Genomic DNA, 21,168 nt, shown 5'->3' on the forward strand with positions numbered 1-21,168 from the left:
AAATCTGCTCACAACTTGCCTCTCTGGCTTTCTCTCTGACCACTCGGCCTAGAGGCTCACATGCACAGAGGCATATCTAATTTTATCTGCTCCCACAGATTCCTTTCTATCTATTCTCTTTCTTCCACCTGGAAATCTCCCTTTTTCATGTTCACCTGGCAAACTCCTACTCAACCTTTGGAAACTTGGCTCAGAACAGCACCTCCACGCATGCCCAGCAGAGTTTGCCACGTTCCTCTGTGTATCCATGACAACTGAGCACCACGTGCCCATTACAGGGAGGACTGAACAAGGAAGAGAGTAATCAGCAAGGTTACATGTCCACCATGGCTTCGGGATGTCTATTTGTGAGAGAAGGGTGTTCTTGTCTTATACATTTGTGTATCCTCAAAATTTACCATGCACAGCACAGTTTCTATAAAAATGATTGTATAAGAAATAAACAACCAGCTTTTTTTTTTAAAATCACAACAAGTCACATTAAAAAATCTGCCAGTCTCACATTCTGGGAGTGTGAGTCTCCTGGTATCTCTCACTTAAATAAGAAAATGATTTAGAAAGTGTAGGGTTTATAAAATCATGTAAAAATTCATATAGCAAGTGTTCACCATAAAGAAACAGGAATAACTGTACATTAAGGAAAAAATGTATAAGTAATGGACAAATAAGTGTACTGAAATAGTAACAGTAGGTAGGGACAAAGATATGGTCAAATTTTTCTTTTTGTATTTTTCATTGCATCTATAATGACTATGAAATTTCTTTAAAATGGAAAAAATCATCTTTCTTTACAGGGAGAGAAAGAAATGATTTACTGCACTTCTATTTTTTTAATCCCTGAAAGTGGAAGAGAACAATGGAGCAAGAAATGGGTAAGTGAAGAAGAAACTTGGCGTGGGGAAGGATACTAGAAATCATATGCAAGAAATAACAAAAAAGGAAAATGAACAAAAAAGGAAAATTACATTGACAATGACAAACTGGAGGCAAGTATAAAATTAGGTAAAACCAGGCACTGACAAAGTTCCACACAATTCAACAGGATGACACAAAGCTATTTTGGCAATAGAACACAGGCTCTATTCTGAACTACTGAAAAGGATGGCAGAAGCTAATCATAATATCAAAATTTGTCAGTGAGGAAGGCAGGATGGGACTCAAGAGAATGTAAAAAAGAACTAAAATAGGCTATAAAATCCTAAAGAGAGGTGGGTCTTTTGCATTGTAAAATGGAACTCATATCAGAAAAGAGATCCATTAGGTTGGTGACTACTACATCACGGCTCAGTAGTGAATTGAAGTAAGTGCTTGATCTTTCTAATACGTGAAATGCAGAAAAGCTGACAGAGACAGAAGAGAATGTGTAGGTCTTTGTTGTTATATTTGATTTGTATTGTTCCACTAGACAATTAACCTCAGACGCAATCCAAACATAACTCTTGTCCAACAATAGGCTATGTTCACATATGTTGGGGTGCGGGAAGAAACATGCCTTTCAAGTTCAAGATCATCATTTTTGCTGAAAACACTATATGAGATTAATACATTAGCCAGCTAAGTACAGGTTTTCTCCACTATACAGAAGTAGAACATTCTTATTAGGTTATATTTTGGGTTTAGAAACACTCAAAAACTTTCCCATGTAAGTGAATGGCAAGAGCACTCCCACACCCCAAAAACAATCTATCAGATCCTACCTAGTTGGAACAGTCTACTTTCAGACAGCAAGCAAACCTGAATTCTGCTGTAACATAATTCTCTTTTTGAAGGAATTTATATCTAAGGTCACCATGGAGACTATAAAACAGAACCCAACATACATCTTACTTTAATGATTAACCACTAGATTAATTCATATGATTTCTAAAATTAAAGTTGAAAATAGCATAAGTAATTTCTTCTCTTCTGTTAACATTAGGCTGCTGTTTTTGTGAATCTGGGTCCTAAGGTATTTTATTTTCTTTTGTAATTTATTAAAACAAATTTTCTTAAGAAAGCTTAGAGCATCATCAAATTCTCACATGCTTCTACCTTTAAGACAACAAATGAATCCTAAACAGCTTTGGAACAAGACAATAAATGGTAGTTTTCTGGTTTGTATACATACTCCTTGGGGAGAAACTGTGATCAGAGTGTGTCAAAACTGTGACTGTGGAATATACAGAAATTGAACAAAAGGTCCAGAAAAAGACAAAACTTGCAAGCTGACCATAGAGCTGAGGCATACAGCAGGTGAGGAAGAGGGAGAGTGGTCAAAACAGGGGAAGGGAAGAGCACAAGGAACTCTGTTGGTGGGTCACAAGGGCTATGTTGGTAGTGGGAGAACTTACAGGGACTACACCTGTAAAAATGAACAATGTAAGAAAATAAATTTAATAATAAAAAACCAACAAAAACTGTGGCAGCCTCCAGCGTAAGCCCTGCACAAAAATATACTGGGATACAGGACAAGTGCTTCCCAGAAAGTACTATTCTAGAAACTGGACACACCTACTTCCTTCCCATGTTTCACAGGGGCTTGCCATGATTGCAGTAGCATTTAATGGGAGGCCCACTTTTCTTCCTCACCTAATCATTTCACAAGATTACTTCTCCAAGCCATTATATTCTGTAAAGAGTTCAATGCCATCATATGAATGAACAATAAGAATAATTTTCAAAATTACCACTGCATGTACTTTTCTTAGAATTCATGAATTGTAATACTGGTGTTAAGGGAAGAATTAAGTATAATAATCACAGTGTTTAACATAATGGGGGAACCAAATTTTGGTTCACGTGACTATGATAAACAGAAAGTCATACTCTCATGCTAAACTCTCTTCCCTTGTAGCTTAATGATGATTGATAACTCTAGAGTATCCACCAAATGACATGACTAAAACGGTGTCTTAAATCAAGGGCTATCCAATCAAGGGAGCACTGCACACTTACACCTGTTTCTGGTCTTTTTATTCATACCACAGCTTTCACACCATCTAGAATATGACGACTCACAAATATTAAATTTCTAGCTCTCATTTTCCCCTCAACTTCAGAAAATATTGCTAACTGTCCCAGATTCCACTTAGATATCTCTCAAGTATCTCAAACTTTGCTCAAAATGAAATCATCATCATCACATTCCTCTTTACCTTGTAATTATCCCAGGCTAAAATCAAATCACCTTTGAAATCCTTCCTTTCTATTTTCACTCCCTACATCAAATGTATTATCAAGTTGTATTGATTTGGCTCTTACATATTGTTCAAATCTCTCTTCTCCTTTCCATCACTAGAGCCAGTGATTTAAAGTTATTATGATAGCACTTCACACATTTATTATATTAGGTACATGTCTGGACTAGATGATCTTAAGGTGCTTTCCACAAAGGCAGGGACTTAGCCTTGTACTCTAATACCTAAGACACAGTAAGTGCTTAAACTATGTTTGCTAAATAAATTTTCACTTGATGAGTAAGAGTCCAGGACTTGGTTGAAGCATGATAGAAACCAATCGCAGAAAAAAGGCATTTTTAAGACAACCATGATATTCCATGAACCGGTAACTGGTACCAAATAATAACTGTTAATTATGTTCAGTGTATCAACAGTACTAAAGTTATGCAAATAAAGTGTTCCAAATTTTTAGAAGCATAACAAGGGATATAGCAATAAGATGACATTGTCTGTGATTTGATTTAAAATACTTCAAAATAGAAAAAAATAGGGGAAGCAAATGTAGCCAATCTTGGTCATTACTGATTCTGAGTGTGGAATAAATATATGCAGGGTTCCATAAGTTTCCCTACTTTGGGATAGATTTGGAAATTATCAGAAAAAAAAAATTCTTCAGAGAGCACTGTTCTATAAGAGTCATTACATTCAATGAGTTTTTACTAACAATTTTTGCTAAGTGTCCTAACTTTTTACCCCTTGTATTGCAATTTCCAAAAGACTATCACAGAATGATGCCCTAGTCAGGATTTCTGCAATACTATAAATCAGGAAACATTTAGATTTTTTTTTTTTTGCATCAGTTCCTGCCATTACCCCTGCCTTTTACCAAGAAACCCTTAAGTTACTTTCATCATGAGAGCTTAGATATTCTGATGACTCAAGCTGATTTTTGTCAGCAGTATAAGTGCCAATGCTAAGCAAGCTTGGGCTTGCCTGAAACTGGGTACAGCTGCAGATCCTGAGAAGAAACAGGCCTAGAACCATGTGCTAGAGAGCACGTACCCTCAACATTGGATCTCAGATCCATCTTCAAGTGTGCATGGCCAATTGCATTTCTATTTAAAATGGCATGGCCTGTCCTTGGTGGAACATGTTCCCAGTGCAGACAGACTTTTTCAGGAGTTGAATGAAAACTTAAGCAAATGTCCTAAACCATCAGCTACCAATGAGAACATACTGCTTATCAAGCCAGTCCCAGCCAAAGTTTACATCATTGGATTCTCAATGGCAACAAGTTATTTTCTAAAAACTAGGAGCTGCAGGCAAGTGCTTGAGAACTTTTATACAGATTAAAGAAGCTGTGAGGTTGGTTTCTTGGAAGGGTTAAAAAGCAAATGGAATGTTCAGGGTGGTAAGACTGCAAGGGGAAAGTTGGGGTCATTTGCTTTTTATGAAACTTTCTCCAGAGTTAAGGTGCAGTTTGTAGCAAAAGTGGAAAAAAAGTAAGAACAAGTGACCGCTCTTTGTTTAAGTGGGAAGGAAGGAGGATCACCGTAAGGAAAACATCCAAAATTTCCAAAATTGATAAAGACAATGCTTTAAAAATCCAAAGTGGACTTTCAGCCTTCTGAGGTTCTATCAGACAGAAATGCCTTCTAGAAGGAACAAAAATACAAAGGGATGAAATGAAACTGAACGGGTATAGATGTTTCACTAGCACAAGGGCAACCCAAAGACATGATTCCAAGCCCATCAGAGTATTCAATATTTTCTCCTACCCAAATTAAAAAGCTTAACTAATCGCTTTTGCTAATCATTTCATAAAGTTCCAGTGATCTCCCTAGTTGAAATTATTCAAGGTAAAAGTTAGAGGTAATAAGTATCATGCGAATCTGATAGGTAGAGAAAATAAGAGAAGAATAAAGTCTATTAAAAAAAAAAAAGCAATAACAACAAGAAGGCTTTTGTGCTACTAGAGAAGATCAATATGGCAAAACTCCAGAGAGTAGTGATCTGGTCTGGGTGGGTGGAGGGTGCGAGGAGACAGGAATAGTGTCTCTTGCTCTGCTGCTATGGATCACCACTGTAGAGATTAATAGAAGGAAAAAAAAAAAAAAAAAACACCATCATTTGAAACTGAACTTTCTATCTGAGAGAGGGAGAAAGCATATAAAAGCTTTTGGATCTGTGTCAAGGGAGCAAAGATATTTTGAAAGTTTGGCAGGAAACCAAAGAGCTACACCCACATGCAAAGCTTAACTGCTTCCAGCACACTAACTAGACCACATATTTCCCTAGCTGGGAAGTGCTGGCAGGGCTTGGAAAATTTGAGAAGGGTAGGGCTGCCTAGCCATATTGCTTAGTAACATTCCCAGATGAGGATGGAGAGACGAGACTATATTCTGAAGAAATTTTCACCTTTAGCTTTAGTCAAAGGACTCTTAGGCAAGAGGAAAAACAAACAAAAAGGGAAATTATAGTGTGGAATGGTTTACCTTCGGAGAGCAGTTGAAATGCATACCGGGTACTGGTAGTGTAGTTACATACATTGTAATACACCGATACAGGTACAGCGTGCCAACTATGCAGAAAAATCTTCTGCTAATAATAGACCTAGAAAAAGGGAAAAACAGGGCAGACACTCAGTCATGAAATTCCACAGGTTCATTTACTTTAAGCTTTCAATGACCCAACAAAACAAACCCCACAGCTTTTTGAGAAGTTGAAACTAGAATGTTACAGCCATAGCTAATAGGAGCTAAGGATTTTGAGAATGGTTTTTTAAAAATAGTCACTGGTCAAAAGAGTTTAAAATGTTCTGCAGTGTTAATTAGGCTTTGAGAGGCCTTACATTTGAGTTGACATTCAACTGATGTACAACTGGGGCCTATTCTGATTTGTTGGAGCTGACTCGGTTCCCGTGGTTAAACATTAAGAGAGTGTCTTTTCTGTCACAAAGGGAAGATGTTCAAAAAATTAAAATGACATTAAAATGAGGATTCAAAACGATTTTGACATTTAATGAGTCAAAGACATTAAACAATTTTATTCATATATCCCAGAAACGGATTCTTTTAGCTGACCTTCAAGAAAGCACAATGCCAAGAAAAGAGCCTGTCCGGGTGATGGCACCTGAGCCTCACCTCTCTCTGTTCACTACGTGGTCTCGCGATAGCCTATAGCAGACATTTTTGAGTCTCAGTCTCCTAATCTGTAGACCAGGGATAATAACGTTAGAAATAATGTAGAGAGGGCCTCCCCAGTGGTGCAGCGGTTAAGCGCTGGGTTGCGAAGCTGCCCGCAGCCTTTGCAGCTCCGGTTCGATCCCCGGCTGCTCCCCGGACACCAGAGGAGGGTCCCACATGGCAGACAGACCTCTCCTGCCGCCCGCTGCTCCCCTCAGCAGTGGATTTCATCAGTCTGCCTGTTCTGTTCCCTGCTCTGGCTCTGGTGAATTCTCTCGCCCTCCCGCGCTTCTGACTGTACCCAGTGCATGTATAAATAAATAAAAAATAAATCTTAAAAAAAAAAAAAAGAAATAATGTAGAGAAAATCCTTGTCTTATATGCACGATGGCAGCCATTAAGTGCATAGGATTTGTAAATGTTTAACAAAATAAGCAAGAATTAGAAAGAAAAATCTTTTCCATTTCAAGTTGATCTGTGGTTCTAATGAAATTATTTGCTGTATATATGTGACTATGCAGATTGAGATTGAGAACTCCCCCTTAATAGCAAACCCACATAGGCTTACTTTACTTAAACTGTACACATTTCAGTTTATCCTGGGACAAGAATATTCCTTTCTACTTCCCTGTTCTACCAGAGGCCAGAATCAGTTTTACAAGTATCTGCTTTCTCAATCTTGAGTTCAAGTTTCAAGATTGGTCTGAGAAATCTGAGTTGAACAAAACAAATAAAGACAACACACAGGCATTCCCCTGAGAACAATTAAATAATGTAAAGTGGGGCAATATTAGATAATAATAATAATACTAGCCTATAAATATCTAACCAAGAATACTTGAAATACCAAAGTGAATTTTACCAAGGTGGATTTTAGATCTAAAAGGCATATATATTCAAAGACATATTCTAATACATAATTTCTTAAAAAAGAAAATACTTTCCCACCATCACTAGCCATCCTGCTCAAATCAACATAAATTATTTGCAATTTCACTTGAGCTATAAAAGAAAAACCTGTTGACAGAAAACTGTTAAGTCTATCCAGATCATATTCATCTCTTTAGAGGAACGACGACAACAAAATCACTGCTCTCATTCAATTTTGGAAGAGACTACTATCTTAAAATCACTTTGTTTGGTTGTTTCATGGTATATAGTATACCCACATACCTCAGCTAATTATTTCCATATCTCATATCTCAGACTGGAGTCACAGGAGTAGCAGTGAAAGGATTTCAGGTTAATCTGAGAATGAGGTGTATGAAAAAAATGATAGAGAATGAGGAAAGACAAATCCTCTCACAAAAAAATATAATTTTAATGCAACAGTCATGGATGATTTAGTCACATTTATTCTTTGACTTGAAGTGAAAAGTCAAATGACTTTTTCCATGTGACTCCATCAGCATTAATGAGGTAACAAGTTGGAAGTAGCAGTTCATAAGAATCTTCTGATCTTTGGCATTTTTTAATCTTTTTCAAATCAAACTTAGTGTGTAATGCATGCTAAATTTTTGTGTGTGAATCTTTGTGTGTAATGCATGCTAAATTAGGATCTCTAAGCACAAATTTAAAAGAGCATGATATGTTTTGAAGAATTGTCTGCAGTTAAGGTATTTCCTTCCTTAATCAAAGAATTTCACACATTAGAATTCTTATTTAAAGGTTTAAAATAAGTTCAAGATGTGTTTTTTTAAAAAAAGGTTAAAGTAGTTAAAAATGTAAGAAGGCAACAAAAAGTCACTGAGGAAAACTTTATGAGATATTACCAGAGACTGAGTGCCAAAAATAAGATGCACATGTAATTCTCACAACCACAAGGGACTATGGTGATGGTGCATGGGTAAATTGGCGGTGAAATTCTATGGGGACTACACCTGAGAAAAGAAAGCAAACATTGTAAAGAAGTTAACAATGATGTAAAATATAAATAAATAAATAATTTTAAAAAATCCACAATGGTCCTTTTATCATATGGGAAACATGTCTCCTTTCAAGTTGGAAAGAGGTCTGTTTTCCATCTGCTCACACTTTGCAATTACTATCACTTCACAGACACTTAGAATTGGTCAGAGTTATCTATTCTCCCAAGTATTTGTGTGAATAGACACAGTATTTTTTTCCTGAGAGGAAAAGAAAAACATACTTGTTAAGTTTGATTATAATAAAATATGAATAAAAGTGTTAATATTTTATAGATAATTATTAAGACTTGCTAGAAAAGACTTGTGAGAACAGGTGACTTTATTAAACTTTTTCATATCCCTACTTAAAAAGGCAACAGTGGTCAGACCTGGTTAAATACACCCAAATCAGGCTTTTCAGAGCAGTACTACACTGTTGTCAGCATCTAGTACAACAGTCTAAAACCTTAAAGGGAAAAAAATGAAAAAAAGGAATTAATATAGTGGAAAGTAAAATGAAAAACTAGAAAGTTCTTTTGCTTCCTACAAGTTCTCTCTTTCAACTAAACCACTGCCAGAAGACATACAATTCTTTCAGCACTCGGACCTAGTCTGTAAGCTCTTGATGGGAACTATTCAGCTCTTAGCCAATAGATCCTGAAATGCAGTGGTGGAGCTAGGTAACAGTCTAAAACTAAGCGGTGATAAAGAGGAAGGCACACACAACTGGAATAGAATCAAGGAGGCAAGCATGGAGGTCAGTGTTTAATTCAGGACCATGACTAGATTGCAGTAGATGCTACGTGGACAAGGTGACATTGAGCTTATCTTTCAACAGGGCTTGCTCAGCCTTTAACAAAAGCTCACTTGGTAGCCTGGACCATCTTTAATAACTTCCTTGTAAATTTGTTTCCTGTCCACAAAAGAGTATCACTTTCTTATGAACTATAAAAATATTATTGAGGTATTTCCCTAGGCTGTTATGAATAGTAGCTAGAGCTTTGCCAAGTTCCCCCTGTATACCACTCTCTGTGCTATTTAATTTTTAAAATAAACTGTAGGGCAAGACTATCATCCTATGTAATGGACATGGGAATTGTAGCTCAGAGTTTAAACTGAAACAAATATTTTACACAAGACATAAATGTTTAGGAAATTGTTTCCAATTATGTAAGAAGTCCCAAATTTGAGAGTGCACTGCTGTACAGCTATAGATGACTCATATTTAAATGACATTTTAAAATCTACTTAACTCATATTTTCCATTATTTTATACAGTATTTCACACTGATCCAAACTCCACAAAATAAGCATTTTGATAACTTACTAATTATTAAATTAGTAAAAAATAGTATATTCTTTTAGCTATCCAACACTAAATATATCCATTTTCCATTATTTCCAGTGTATGCCCAGTTAGATTTGCTAACAGTTTCTCCATTTCATTCTGAAATGTCTTATACTTCTCATTCTAACTCACCTGAACCCACAAGGTTCCTGTTTTTACTCATGCCTTCCTGAAGTCCATTCCACATATAGCAGTCAAAATACAGAGTACAATTTGTTCTTTAAAATTCTTCCAATGATTATAAATACAATTTGAGCAAAATCTAAATCCTTTACTTAGGCCACAAGGCCCGCAATGATGTGGTTTGCCTTTCTCCAACCTCCCCTTCCCATACTCTGGATGCCAGCTTCAGTCCAATGCCATTGGAGTAGTTTGAACACACCATGTACAATCCCTTCTGCCTTAGGTAGGACCTCTGTGCTGGCCATTCCTTCTGCCTGGAAGCCTAGAACACTGCCTGGCATTCAGATTTCTGAGACACCATCTATCCTATATTTAAAAAAAAAAAAAAAATAAAGTTCTCTATCTCATCCTGCAACTGCACTATCTTCTTAACAACCTCCTCAACCCCCTATATTCTGTTGAAAGTAACTCTAAACAGTTTCTGAAATCTGTTTTTCTCCCTTTAATTCCCTGCTACTAACCCTAGAGTCCCTGAATTATGACAACCACTTGCCACTAACTGCTGAATTTCAAGTTACTTTATCTGTCTTGTTTTAACTATGAATCCCAGGACCTGAGCAAAAGGAGCCACTCATTATTCCCAAAACCCTGGCTTCTTGCTTTTGCCAGCAGGTTTCTTCCTGTCCTCTCCTATTACCTGGTCTGCTATAATCCTACCCACCACTCCAAATACCACACCTCCCCATAAACCCTTCCAGATGTCTCCAACTGGAGCCATCCTTTACTTCATCCTTCACTTCAGAACTTGTCTCTATTTTATACTATTTTTAATCATGAGGCTGGCATAGCCATTACCAACAGAGGGCCCAATCCTTCTATTAGAGAATGCTCTTAAAGTTGTACTTTACTCATCATTTTGTCCCAGTAAGTTGTTGCAATACTGGCAACAACATGTGGTTCTGTGATTAAGAACTTCACTTCTTACTTCCTGTGACTTTACTGCTTCTTCCCATAAATGTTTATCCTTTAAACCCCTTCACATATCTGCTGGGATTAACTGGCCCTGAAGTAACCAAGCCTTTACTTTGCATCCTTTCTGCAACTGTGGCCACCGCTGCTTTCATCCAAACAGGACCATAAACCCTGGGAACTGGGGATGATGTGAGTCCTGTCCTCTTTCCCCGCTCCCTCCCTGTGTCCTTTCTGCCCTGATTGGGTTTCCCTACCCATTACAGGAGTCTCCACCATTCCAGTTCATGATAACCCAAAGCTAATTTGGTATTTAGGAAAGAAAATTCCAAGCAAAGATCCATAAACAAATGAAAGGGAAAAGAACAAATGCTACACAACAAACAGTAAAGTGAAAATACATATCCCCTCTGGCAGAGCTACTGCTCATTAACTATTTTCTGGGTACCACACTGGTGAATCAGGGGAATGAGCAGACCCATGCACCAGCTTAGAAATGCATCTGTCCAGGGCCTCCCTGGTGGCACAGTGGATTGAGCGCAGTACGGTGAAGCCGTCCACAGCCTTTGCTGCACCAGTTCAATTCCCAGCCAGCCAGGGAGATACCCACATGGCGCAGCAGACCTCTCCTGTCTCACCTGCTGCTCCCCTCAGCAGTGTATTTCAGTCCTTCTGCCTGTTCTGTTCCCTGCTCCGTCTCCGGTGAATTCTCTCACCCTCCCACGCCTCTGGTCTGTACCCCAGTACTTGTAAAAATAAATCTTTTTTATTTTATTTATTTTTTTAATAGAGGCATGTTTTATTTATATATTTGTTTGTTTGTTTATACATGCACTGGGTACAGTCAGAAGCGCGGAAGGGTGAGAGAATTCACCAGAGGCACAGCGGGAAGCAGAGCAGGCAGAAAGGACCGAAGTACACTGCTGAGGGGAGCAGCGGGCGGCAGGAGAGGTCTGCGCGCCATGTGGGACCCTCCTCCAGTGGCCGGGATGCAGCCGGGGATCGAACTGGCACCGCAGAGGCCGCGGGCAGCCTCGCAACCCAGCGCTCAACCGCTGCGCCACCGGGGAGGCCCTGTAAAAATAAATCTTTAAAAAAATAAATAAAAAACATTAAAGTTAAAAAAAGAGAAAGAAATGGATCTGTCCAGAAATCTAGTGTCTTTTTGTCTTTTAAAAATCCAACTCAAAGCGATTTTACAACTTTGGTTTTAGTTATTTTGACCACACTCCTGATTAACATGTATTATTTATGCCATTTAATAAAAGGAAAAATTAGAGTGTAAAGAGTTCAACTGTTAGCCTGGGGTCCATCACTCAGAGGGCCACAACACAGCACAGGTCTCAGATACCAGTTAGTTTGTATTTTTACTAATGAAACTGTCAAATTTAAAAAAATGGAGAGCCACCCTGGTGGCTCAAGGGGTTAAGTCTCAGCACTATGAAGCTATCTGCAGCCACTGCAGCATGAGTTCGATCTCTGGCCAAAGAGCTAACCCACATGGCATGGCAGACCTCTCCTGACTCGCCACCTGCTCCTCTCAGCAGTGTATTTCAGTCAATCTGCCTGTTCTGCTCCCCACTCTGTCTCTGGTGAATCCTCTCACTGTGTTGTCCCTTCCCCTGCACCGTCACTGCACCGCTGGCTTACACCCCAGCTCTTGTATGCATAAATAAAATTAAAAATCTTTTTAAAAAATTTTAAAAAGGAATGGGCTTAGATTATTTTTTGAAGCCCCATTTAAAAGACTGCAAAAGAACTTCACAATTAAGTTCAGAAAATGATCCACACTAGTGAATTTGCAAATAGCAGGTGATTTTATAAAATTATTCCCACTGAACCCATCTTTAAAAAAAATTACTTCCTGGGTTAAAAATAGATTGAAGCATAAAGCAAAGAAAAAAAATGTTGCTCTATATGATACGAAAGACATCAATATGATCTATTTGAGACATGACTATCTATGTAACAAAAGGAGGGGCATTTCTTGTTAGCATTTTGGGATATTAACAAAATAAATACGTGCATATATGTGTGTATAAACATATGTGTATATATACACAAAAGTGTATTTATACAGTGTAAATACATCTATGTATAGCCAGGTCTTTCCTCATTCCTTCCCTCCAACAAAACTTAACCACTTAGAATCACACTCTCAGGGCTTGTTCAGTGACAATTAGTAGAACTGAATGATTAAATATTGCTCCTGGGCTAATGGATTATCCTTAAAAGTAACCCATTTTAAGAGGGTTTTTCTAAAAACATCGTAAGACATATGTCACCAGCAGTGGTTAACAGTTATTAAGTTCTAGTGCAACACTAGCATAGTGCAACACTCAATAAATGTTAACTGCTGCTCTTATTATTTATTCACAAAAGTGCATATGTGCTAGGCACTGTTCTGGCTTTAAGATACAGCAGTGAACACAAGTGACAAAAAGGCTGCTTGATGGTACTTAGTTCTAGTGGAGGAGGTGGACAATAAACAACATAAACAAGCAAAATATAGAGCACACTGGATAAGTACTGAAGGGTAAAACTAAGCAAGAGTGCCACTAAGGGAAGGGAGGTTACAATTTGGAGGTAAGCTGATCCGATGAGGTGTAGATAGATATGAGGAGGTGAACAAGGAAGATACCTGTGGGAAAAGGTTCTGGAGGTCAGCATATGTGGGTGTTTGCTGACCAGCAAGGGGGTCAGGGAGCAGAGTGCATGAGGACATGAGATCCTGGGGGGTTCTTTAGTTACCATGAGGATTTTGGTGGAAGGAGAGCACAAAAGCCAACTTAACCCTTACAGAAACACACAGTACTGAATGGATAAGTGACTAAAAGGAAGCAAGAACAGAAACCGAGGCCGGAGGGGGCTCTTGCACCAACCCTGGTAACAGATGATAGTAGTGAAGACCTGGGGCAGCAACACAGGAGGTGAGCACAGGCCGGATATGCAGTGGAAGCAAATGCCAAACCCAAAATCGAGACAATTTGGCTGAAAATAATGGAAAGGAATAACAATATTTACTTGGGCATGGGGCAGGCGTGGGGGCCAGGTGGATGCCAAAGCTCAGTCAAATGCTTTACATATATTATCTTACTCAATCCCACACACAACACTGGAATGGACACTCCTTATGAATCCCATTTTTGTAGGGAGGAAACAATGTGACTATGGCAGTTGGGTAACTTGACCAGTTACACTCAGATAGTAGGTGACTGTAGAAAGAAGATCATCTTAAACTAGCAATATTTACAGTATCCTAATGCTTTACTGCAGCTGTCACAAAACGAACATCTTGGTGGGGGAACAGATGTCACTTTTATATTGGATCATGAATTAATTAGCCATCCCTGGTGGGTTTTTAAAGAAGAGAGGAAGAGATAATCCCTGGTCATGCTATCAAAATAGAAGGCAAATACATGATACAACTCAAAAATACATAAACAGATTACATGTATATGAGCACACAGAAAAATATCAAAAGGGACATGAACCTACATGATACTCATTTCTGACAACATAAGTAACTTTTCCCTACTTGTTTATCTTCTAAATCACCTACAAGTCAGATGCATTACTTCTTGTTAGTATTATAAATAAAAATTAACTCACAAAAATTGCTATTTACTACTTTTTTCCCCTCTCTTGCCCTTTTATCCTAATCCTTGGCTTAAAAGCCTTTTATAATGTTTATGTAAATTTAAAACCCAAAATTGCTGGGATTATGAATTTAGGGAGTTTCAGTGTGAATCTAGTTTCCATACAATTCCTAGGGCTTAGGGTAGTATTTAAATCTTGGGACCTCCGCTACATGCAAAAGAATGAAGCTTGACCACTACCTCACACCATACACAAAAATCAACTCAAAATGGATTAAAGAACTAGACATAAGACCTGAAACCATAAAATATATAGAAGGAAATATAGGCGAAACACTATGAGATTTGCACATCAAAGACATCTTTACAGACACATCACCCAAGCAGTGATAGTGAAGGCAAAGATAAACAGCTGGGATTACATCAAATTAAAGAGCTTCTGCACAGCAAAAGAGACAATAACAAAAACAAAGAGAAACCCCACCAACTGGGAGAACATTTTTGCACCCAACACTAATGATAAAGGACTGATCACAAAAATCTGCAAAGAGCTGATGAGACTCAGCAACAACAAAGAAAATAATCCAGTCAAAAAATGGGCAGAAGAGCTAAAAAGAAACTTCTCTGAAGAGGAAATGAAAATGGCCAACAGGCATATGAAAAAATGTTCAACATCACTTGTAATCAGGGAAATGCAAATCAAAACTACCATGAGATACCATCTTACACCAGTGAGAATGGCACATATTAAAAAAACTAGCAACAACAAATGTTGGCGAGGGTGTGGAGAAAAAGGAAATCTTCTGCACTGTTGGTGGGAGTGCAAACTGGTCCAACCACTGTGGAGAGCTGTGTGGAGATTTCTGGACCTACTAAACATAGAGCTTCCATATGATCCAGCAATTCCACTCCTAGGTATTTACCCAAAGGACACAGAAACATCAATTCCAAAGAACACCTGCACCCCTATGTTTATAGCAGCACTGTTTACAATAGCTAAGCTTTGGAAACAATCCAAATGCCCAAAAATAGATGACTGGATCAAGAAGATGTGGTACATATATACCATGGAATATTACTCAGCATTCAAAAAAGATAAACACATGCAATTTGCAGCAACATGGATGGCACTGGAAGGGATCATGCTCAGCGAAATAAGCCAAAAAGAAAAAGAAAAATACCGGATGGTCTCACTCATAGCAGGAATCTAGAAAACTTAAATAAGGGACCAGGAAAACGAATAACTATAAGAAAGTGAAAATCAAAATCAACAAAAAACTACGAACCAGAGACACTTTTAAGGGGGCGGGGGTGGGAGGGGAGAGATTGGGGCCAGAATGGGGGGGCTGCAATTGTATGGGGAATATAAAAATAAAATTTATTATTAAAATTAAATAAATAAATAAATAAATAAATCTTGGGACCTCAACTGGCATAATTTAGAGAAGGTTAGCTAACTTGTTGGCTAACATGAGAATGAGGAGGTACAACATGGCGTTCAATCTGTCACCTGTCTCCTTGATAACTATTTTTCCCACTCCAATAATGCCCCAGTAAAGGAGGCCTGCAAAAGCCAAGGAGTTTCAGATTATGTGGGAAGATAACAGGATAGAAAAGATGCCCAGAAAAGGGGGAAAAAAACCAGGATCTCAACCAGATGCATGATGGGTGGAATTAGAGGAGGAAGACTTGCTAGAAATAGAGAGGAAAGAATCAGATTAGGCACTGCCGATCAGCTGTCTTCAAGTCAAAAAGCATGACTGAAGCTGGTGGCACAGGGGACTCCCAGTGTGGTGGTGAGTCACACCTCAGAGGCTACAGGACAGCAGTGGTTACAGCAGGGCTCAGCATATTTTCTGTAAATCACAAGGAAAAACAACATGTGATAGCTGTCAGCGTTCGCAGCTCCACCCTGGAGCAAGCGTACATGTTTCCTGAATGCTAATGACACATAAATCTCTTAATTGAACCTGTTTCATTCTATCTGTCCTGTGTATGTCGAATCTTGCCACTATATCTGCTAAGGAAGTACAGTTCCAAAGGACAGGTGTCTGCTCTATCAGGACATTTCTAGCCTAGATTTAGACTGAAGGCCCCTAAATCCCTACAACATTCCAAGTGGGACCCAGGGCAAGTCAAGAGCTACTCTGAGTTTCAGTTAAACTCACTGAGAGAGGGAATGACACTTACTTTAAGGGTTGGATTGCACTAGATCAAATGAAAAGGCATGTTTAAAAAAATCTTATTATTCAAATAGCTGTTTTGGAATCTGCCATGTGAACAGAGCGATTTTCTGACAACATGGATGACAAGGCATGGAAAAGAATAGACTCAGAGGGAACACATAATGATGTGTCTGCATGTGGAGAAGGAACAGAAAGGATGGAAAGACATGATCCTGAGTTCCTATCTTGCTTTATTGCTGGAAGATCGTTTACTGGCCAACTAAATGGGCCAGGTACTGTAAAGCTACAATAACATGGGAGAATTTTTGTCCTTGTGAGTTTATATTTAGATGGTTTGGACAGTACACATTTTTAAAAACTTAGATGTTGCTATGAGAACAAACAAAAGTTCTTCCAGAAGATAACCTTTGCGCAGCTTTGTTTTGCTCATGGCTGTATCCCTAGCATATAGTCTTCAACAATTCTTGATAAGTAATTAAATGTAAATATGTCCTGAAGTTCCATTAAAAGTTAACCTGTGTCTGTTGCATAAAGTCAACCTATGTGACATGATGTTAAGAAAAAGTTCTTGAAAAATAAAGTGTTGAATAGAAATGTGGAGAGATCTGCTTTATATTAAATATTCTGTATCAGGAGCTTTAATGTACTTTAGTCACAACCTCAAAGACTTAAAAACAATTGAAAAAATGTTGACAATAACTGTGGTCATAAACTACCTTGGGGAATAGGAGCACTTTGATCCAATCAACTTAATACAACAAGAAGCAATGACAGAATTAAAATGGGATACAATGAAAGATAAATGTTGGTGGTAAGTCTAGTCTGTGAATAAGACACAAACCAAAAAAACCAAATTAGCATCTGACAGCAACAGCTGCCAATCAGCACAATGATGATGTCCTTGGAAATTATATTTCTTTCCCAGAAGTGAGTATTTTGGCAGATACCCTCCCAATAAACAGTCCCCAAAGCCAGAGCATTATCAAAGGATAACATACAAAGCAGCCTCTGAATACAAAATACAGACTGGTGCCAAACATCTAAAAATCCATATCAATAGTTTCATAGTGTCACCCCAGAAAAGCCACAATGGAAAAATCTATCTGTTCTCTTCTGCAAGATGAACAAAGATCCCAGAAATACTTTTCAATAGAGACATCATGGCAGGTCTTAAGCAGGATCTGCCAGCACCATTTCCTTTCCTACTTCTTTCCCTTAGGCATGTGATCAGTTTTCAAAGAATCCACTCAGTTTCCCTGTATCTCTATGCAACTGTTTATGCCAGAATCTCTTCTCCCCAACATGCCTCAACCCCTAAGCTCCTTCAACTCTATTCCAACTATCCAATGGCTCCTTCTCTTTTTTCTTGGAATCTTTTTACCTGCAATATTTAATTTATCCTTACAAAACACCCCCACCAACCACAACTCTCACCAAATGCTTGGTACTACTCCTCTGGGCCAGTATCCAATCCCAAATAAGCCACAGTAGAAAACACTAGGATAAATATGTGACCTGACTTTGTTTTGCAATAAAATATATTCAAGCAAAATTGTGTAAACTCCCAAATTAGTGAATCTGATCTCCTCACTAAATTCCACACAAAATTAAGACATTCAGAGAGACCCAACATCTTTGTATGAGAAAGATATTATAAAAGAGCATGCCCTGTGGCAAAAAACATAAGGAGCTCTAAATTTAGCAGAAGCCATAGCTTCCTCAAAGAGTTGAAAGAGTTCATGCCTTCCACCATTGGAGCACGAATGTATTTATTGGTCAAACTGAGGTACGTGAGTCTAACTCACAACCACCTTCTACCTGCACTACTTTAATGGTGTCCTAATGGGTCCCCTACCGCCACTTTTAATTCACTGTTCTCTACATCACAACCAGTGTGATTCTTTCCAAATACAAATTCCTCTCATAATTTATCACACTTGAAACAAAATCCTAACTCTTTACTTGTGGCCCACATACCCTACCTGACACACCACACACACTTCACTGACCTTCTGTGTCACCACTTTCTTCTAGCCCACTTGGCACAGAGTCCTTGACACTTAGTCAAGGAAGCCTCAGATTCTGTACTTACCATCTCTCCTGTCTGTACTGGTCTGTCCCAACGCCTTGCCTGGTATTTTCCTTCATTTGATTTTGGTGTCTACGCAACTATTACCACATTGGAAGTCTTATCTAAAATACTATTCCCCTTCCCACCAGCCAACACTCTGTAACCCTTTATATGGCTTCATTTTTTTGCATTTTCCCTATTACTAACTGACATTATATGCTAAATTGTTTACTGACTGTTATATGCAGGCCAGAATGTAAGTTCCATGAGAGCACCAGGGGCCTCTGCTCACTCTAACTAACACCACTGGGGTCTACAACAGAGCCTGGCACATACTAGGTTGCTCAGTATACACAAGCTGAATGAATAAATTTTAAATGAGCACTTTCTATGTGCTAGACTCTGTACCAGATCATGCAATGGAAAGATAAGTGACAAAAAAAGGATCTACTCTTTCCCTTTGAGAAAGTTACAATCTAACAAGGAGACACTTAGTATAATGGAATGTGGTATGAGTTTGTTCAAGGAAAACTGTGGCACAGAGTAGTTAGAGATGAGGTAGGATTATACATTGAGTTTGATGCTAAGGAACTAGCCCCACCCCCATCCCATATCCCCTGTACATCATTAAGTAGAAAGAGAGAGGTAATGGATTTGAAATCAGAGTTCACAGAACTTTCTGAGTATTTATATACAAGGATCTAAGGAGTTCTAAGTTTCTAGGTACAGCCATTGCCCACATGAAAGAAAGAAGGTGAAAGAAAAGAATGTTAGATCTGGTTGCCAACAAGGTGGGCAGGATTATCTGTGATCACCATACTAAGTCATGATGACTTCTCTGCTAGCTGGAACACCCTTGCCTTAGAAATTCTGCAGTCCTGCTCCTTGAACCTCTCTGCCAGGTGTCCTAATAGAGCTGAGCCACGCGTGTCACACATAGGTGTCACCATGTTAGCCATGACTTAGCCATGCATGAAAAGTCCTTATCAAATCTGTAAGTTTAACAAGTTCTTTATCATGCTTTCTTAAAACAAGGGATACCTGTTTTGCAGTGAAGTCTGACACAAATGCAGAGATTTCCAGGAATTTTTCCTAGTCAGTGGCTTGAAAGTCCAATTCTAAATGGGGAAACAACATTATTTACAATTTTAAAAATTAAAAAATTCTCTAGGTTAGGCATTATTGTTTTCCACTTCACAATGTCATGGAACTCCCACATGGATATATGTATATATAAACATATATACATACAGACATGAGGGGAAGATGTTAAGAATGAAAAAAGGCAAAAAAAATTTTTTTTTAAGTACAAAAAACCCAAAACATGTTTACCCATAAAGGACAATTACATAGAACATAAGGATAGAACCAAATGTCAGAAGGTCACAAATTCAACATCAAGGTTTTCTAGCACCTCAAACATCTGGCTGATGTCAAGATTTCAGTGATCTCACTTCTCAATTAATAAATCACCCTCTAAATCCAAGTTTCGGATTTTCAGCCTTTGATGATTCTTCTCTAAAAAGTAGAAAATACAGAAGCAAAAGGAGTAGGCTGATTTTATTTTAAAAGGCCCCAAGACTCTTAAAATGAAAGCAACATGCCCCTTTGGGAATTACTGTTCAGCCTTAACTCCTAGAAGCCGTATAAAAGATGCTCTAAATGGAAAGCCTTCTGATGGAGGTTGGGGAAAGGGGTCTAGGTCTAGACTGAGAAGAGTTAAGCACAAAAACAGCAAGAGTTTAACTCTGTTAAATAAAATATTCCTTAACCAGAAGAACCCATTTCTCCAACATCTGAATAAAACTGCTATGCTGCAACAGGCAAATAAGTAAAAACAAGGGGTGTCTCTGATTCTACACAGCATTTTAATCTTCTTTCTGAGGGCCAGGGAAAGGCTCACCAATACCTACTGCTTGAACTATCAATCTGCATCTGTCTGGGGTGCTACATACACCAAAGTAAGGTCTCCAAGAGGCAGCTGGGAAACCAGGAGTGTGTCCCCCTGCACCCCTCCCCCCAGGAGGACAGAAGCAGGAATGTTCAGGATTATCCTACCAGTTGGCTTCCATTTCCCATGTCTCTGACTTGCCAACATGGAAACCAGAGAGTGAACTTCAAACAACTCCTTCACTGGGCGTACTCTACATCAAAAGAATGCTCTGCAGCTAATAATACTCATAATTGGCCCATTCAAAAATGTTAGAATCAAAAAAAACGTAGTTATATAGAACAATAGAAATAACTACACTGAGAGGCCCCTATTTTATCTGTGAGGAAGACAAGGCTCCTGAGATTTAGATCAGTCCACCCCACCCAGCATGTTAGGGCACGGCCAGGTTGGCTGTCTGTAGCCCATTCATTCTGCCAAGGCACAAACCAACTAAGTTACTGCTATTAAATAATTTATACAAATGACTCCAGTGCTGGCAATAAGTGCCATTAATATACAACGTTAGAAAGCATAAAGGGAGAGAGATTTGAATAAAAGTCCATGCTGAGAGAAATATACTTTATAGAAACTAGTCCTAAAGATAGGACACTTCTTAGAACAAGAAAAAAATTACTTAAAAGTTACACTTCTGTGACAGATTTGGATTCAAATATGGTATGACCTGCACA

At 38.4% G+C, this 21,168-nt stretch overlaps 1 protein-coding gene across 10 annotated transcripts in view; it reads right to left on the minus strand.

Moving 5' to 3' along the window:
- The window catches only part of SGMS1 (sphingomyelin synthase 1), a 297,172-nt gene that overhangs the window by 15,208 nt on the left and 260,796 nt on the right, over positions 1-21,168 (minus strand). For all 10 annotated transcript variants that reach the window (XM_054690073.1, XM_054690074.1, XM_054690078.1 and 7 more), the window contains one exon: positions 5,654-5,771. In XM_054690073.1, the coding sequence (XP_054546048.1) occupies positions 5,654-5,771 (118 nt within the window). The remainder of the gene's footprint in view (positions 1-5,653; positions 5,772-21,168) is intronic.

The sequence above is a fragment of the Talpa occidentalis genome, unplaced genomic scaffold (assembly GCF_014898055.3).
Source record: "Talpa occidentalis isolate TD23 unplaced genomic scaffold, MPIMG_talOcc4v2.1 talOcc4.8, whole genome shotgun sequence".
Classification (NCBI taxonomy): Eukaryota; Metazoa; Chordata; class Mammalia; order Eulipotyphla; family Talpidae; genus Talpa; species Talpa occidentalis.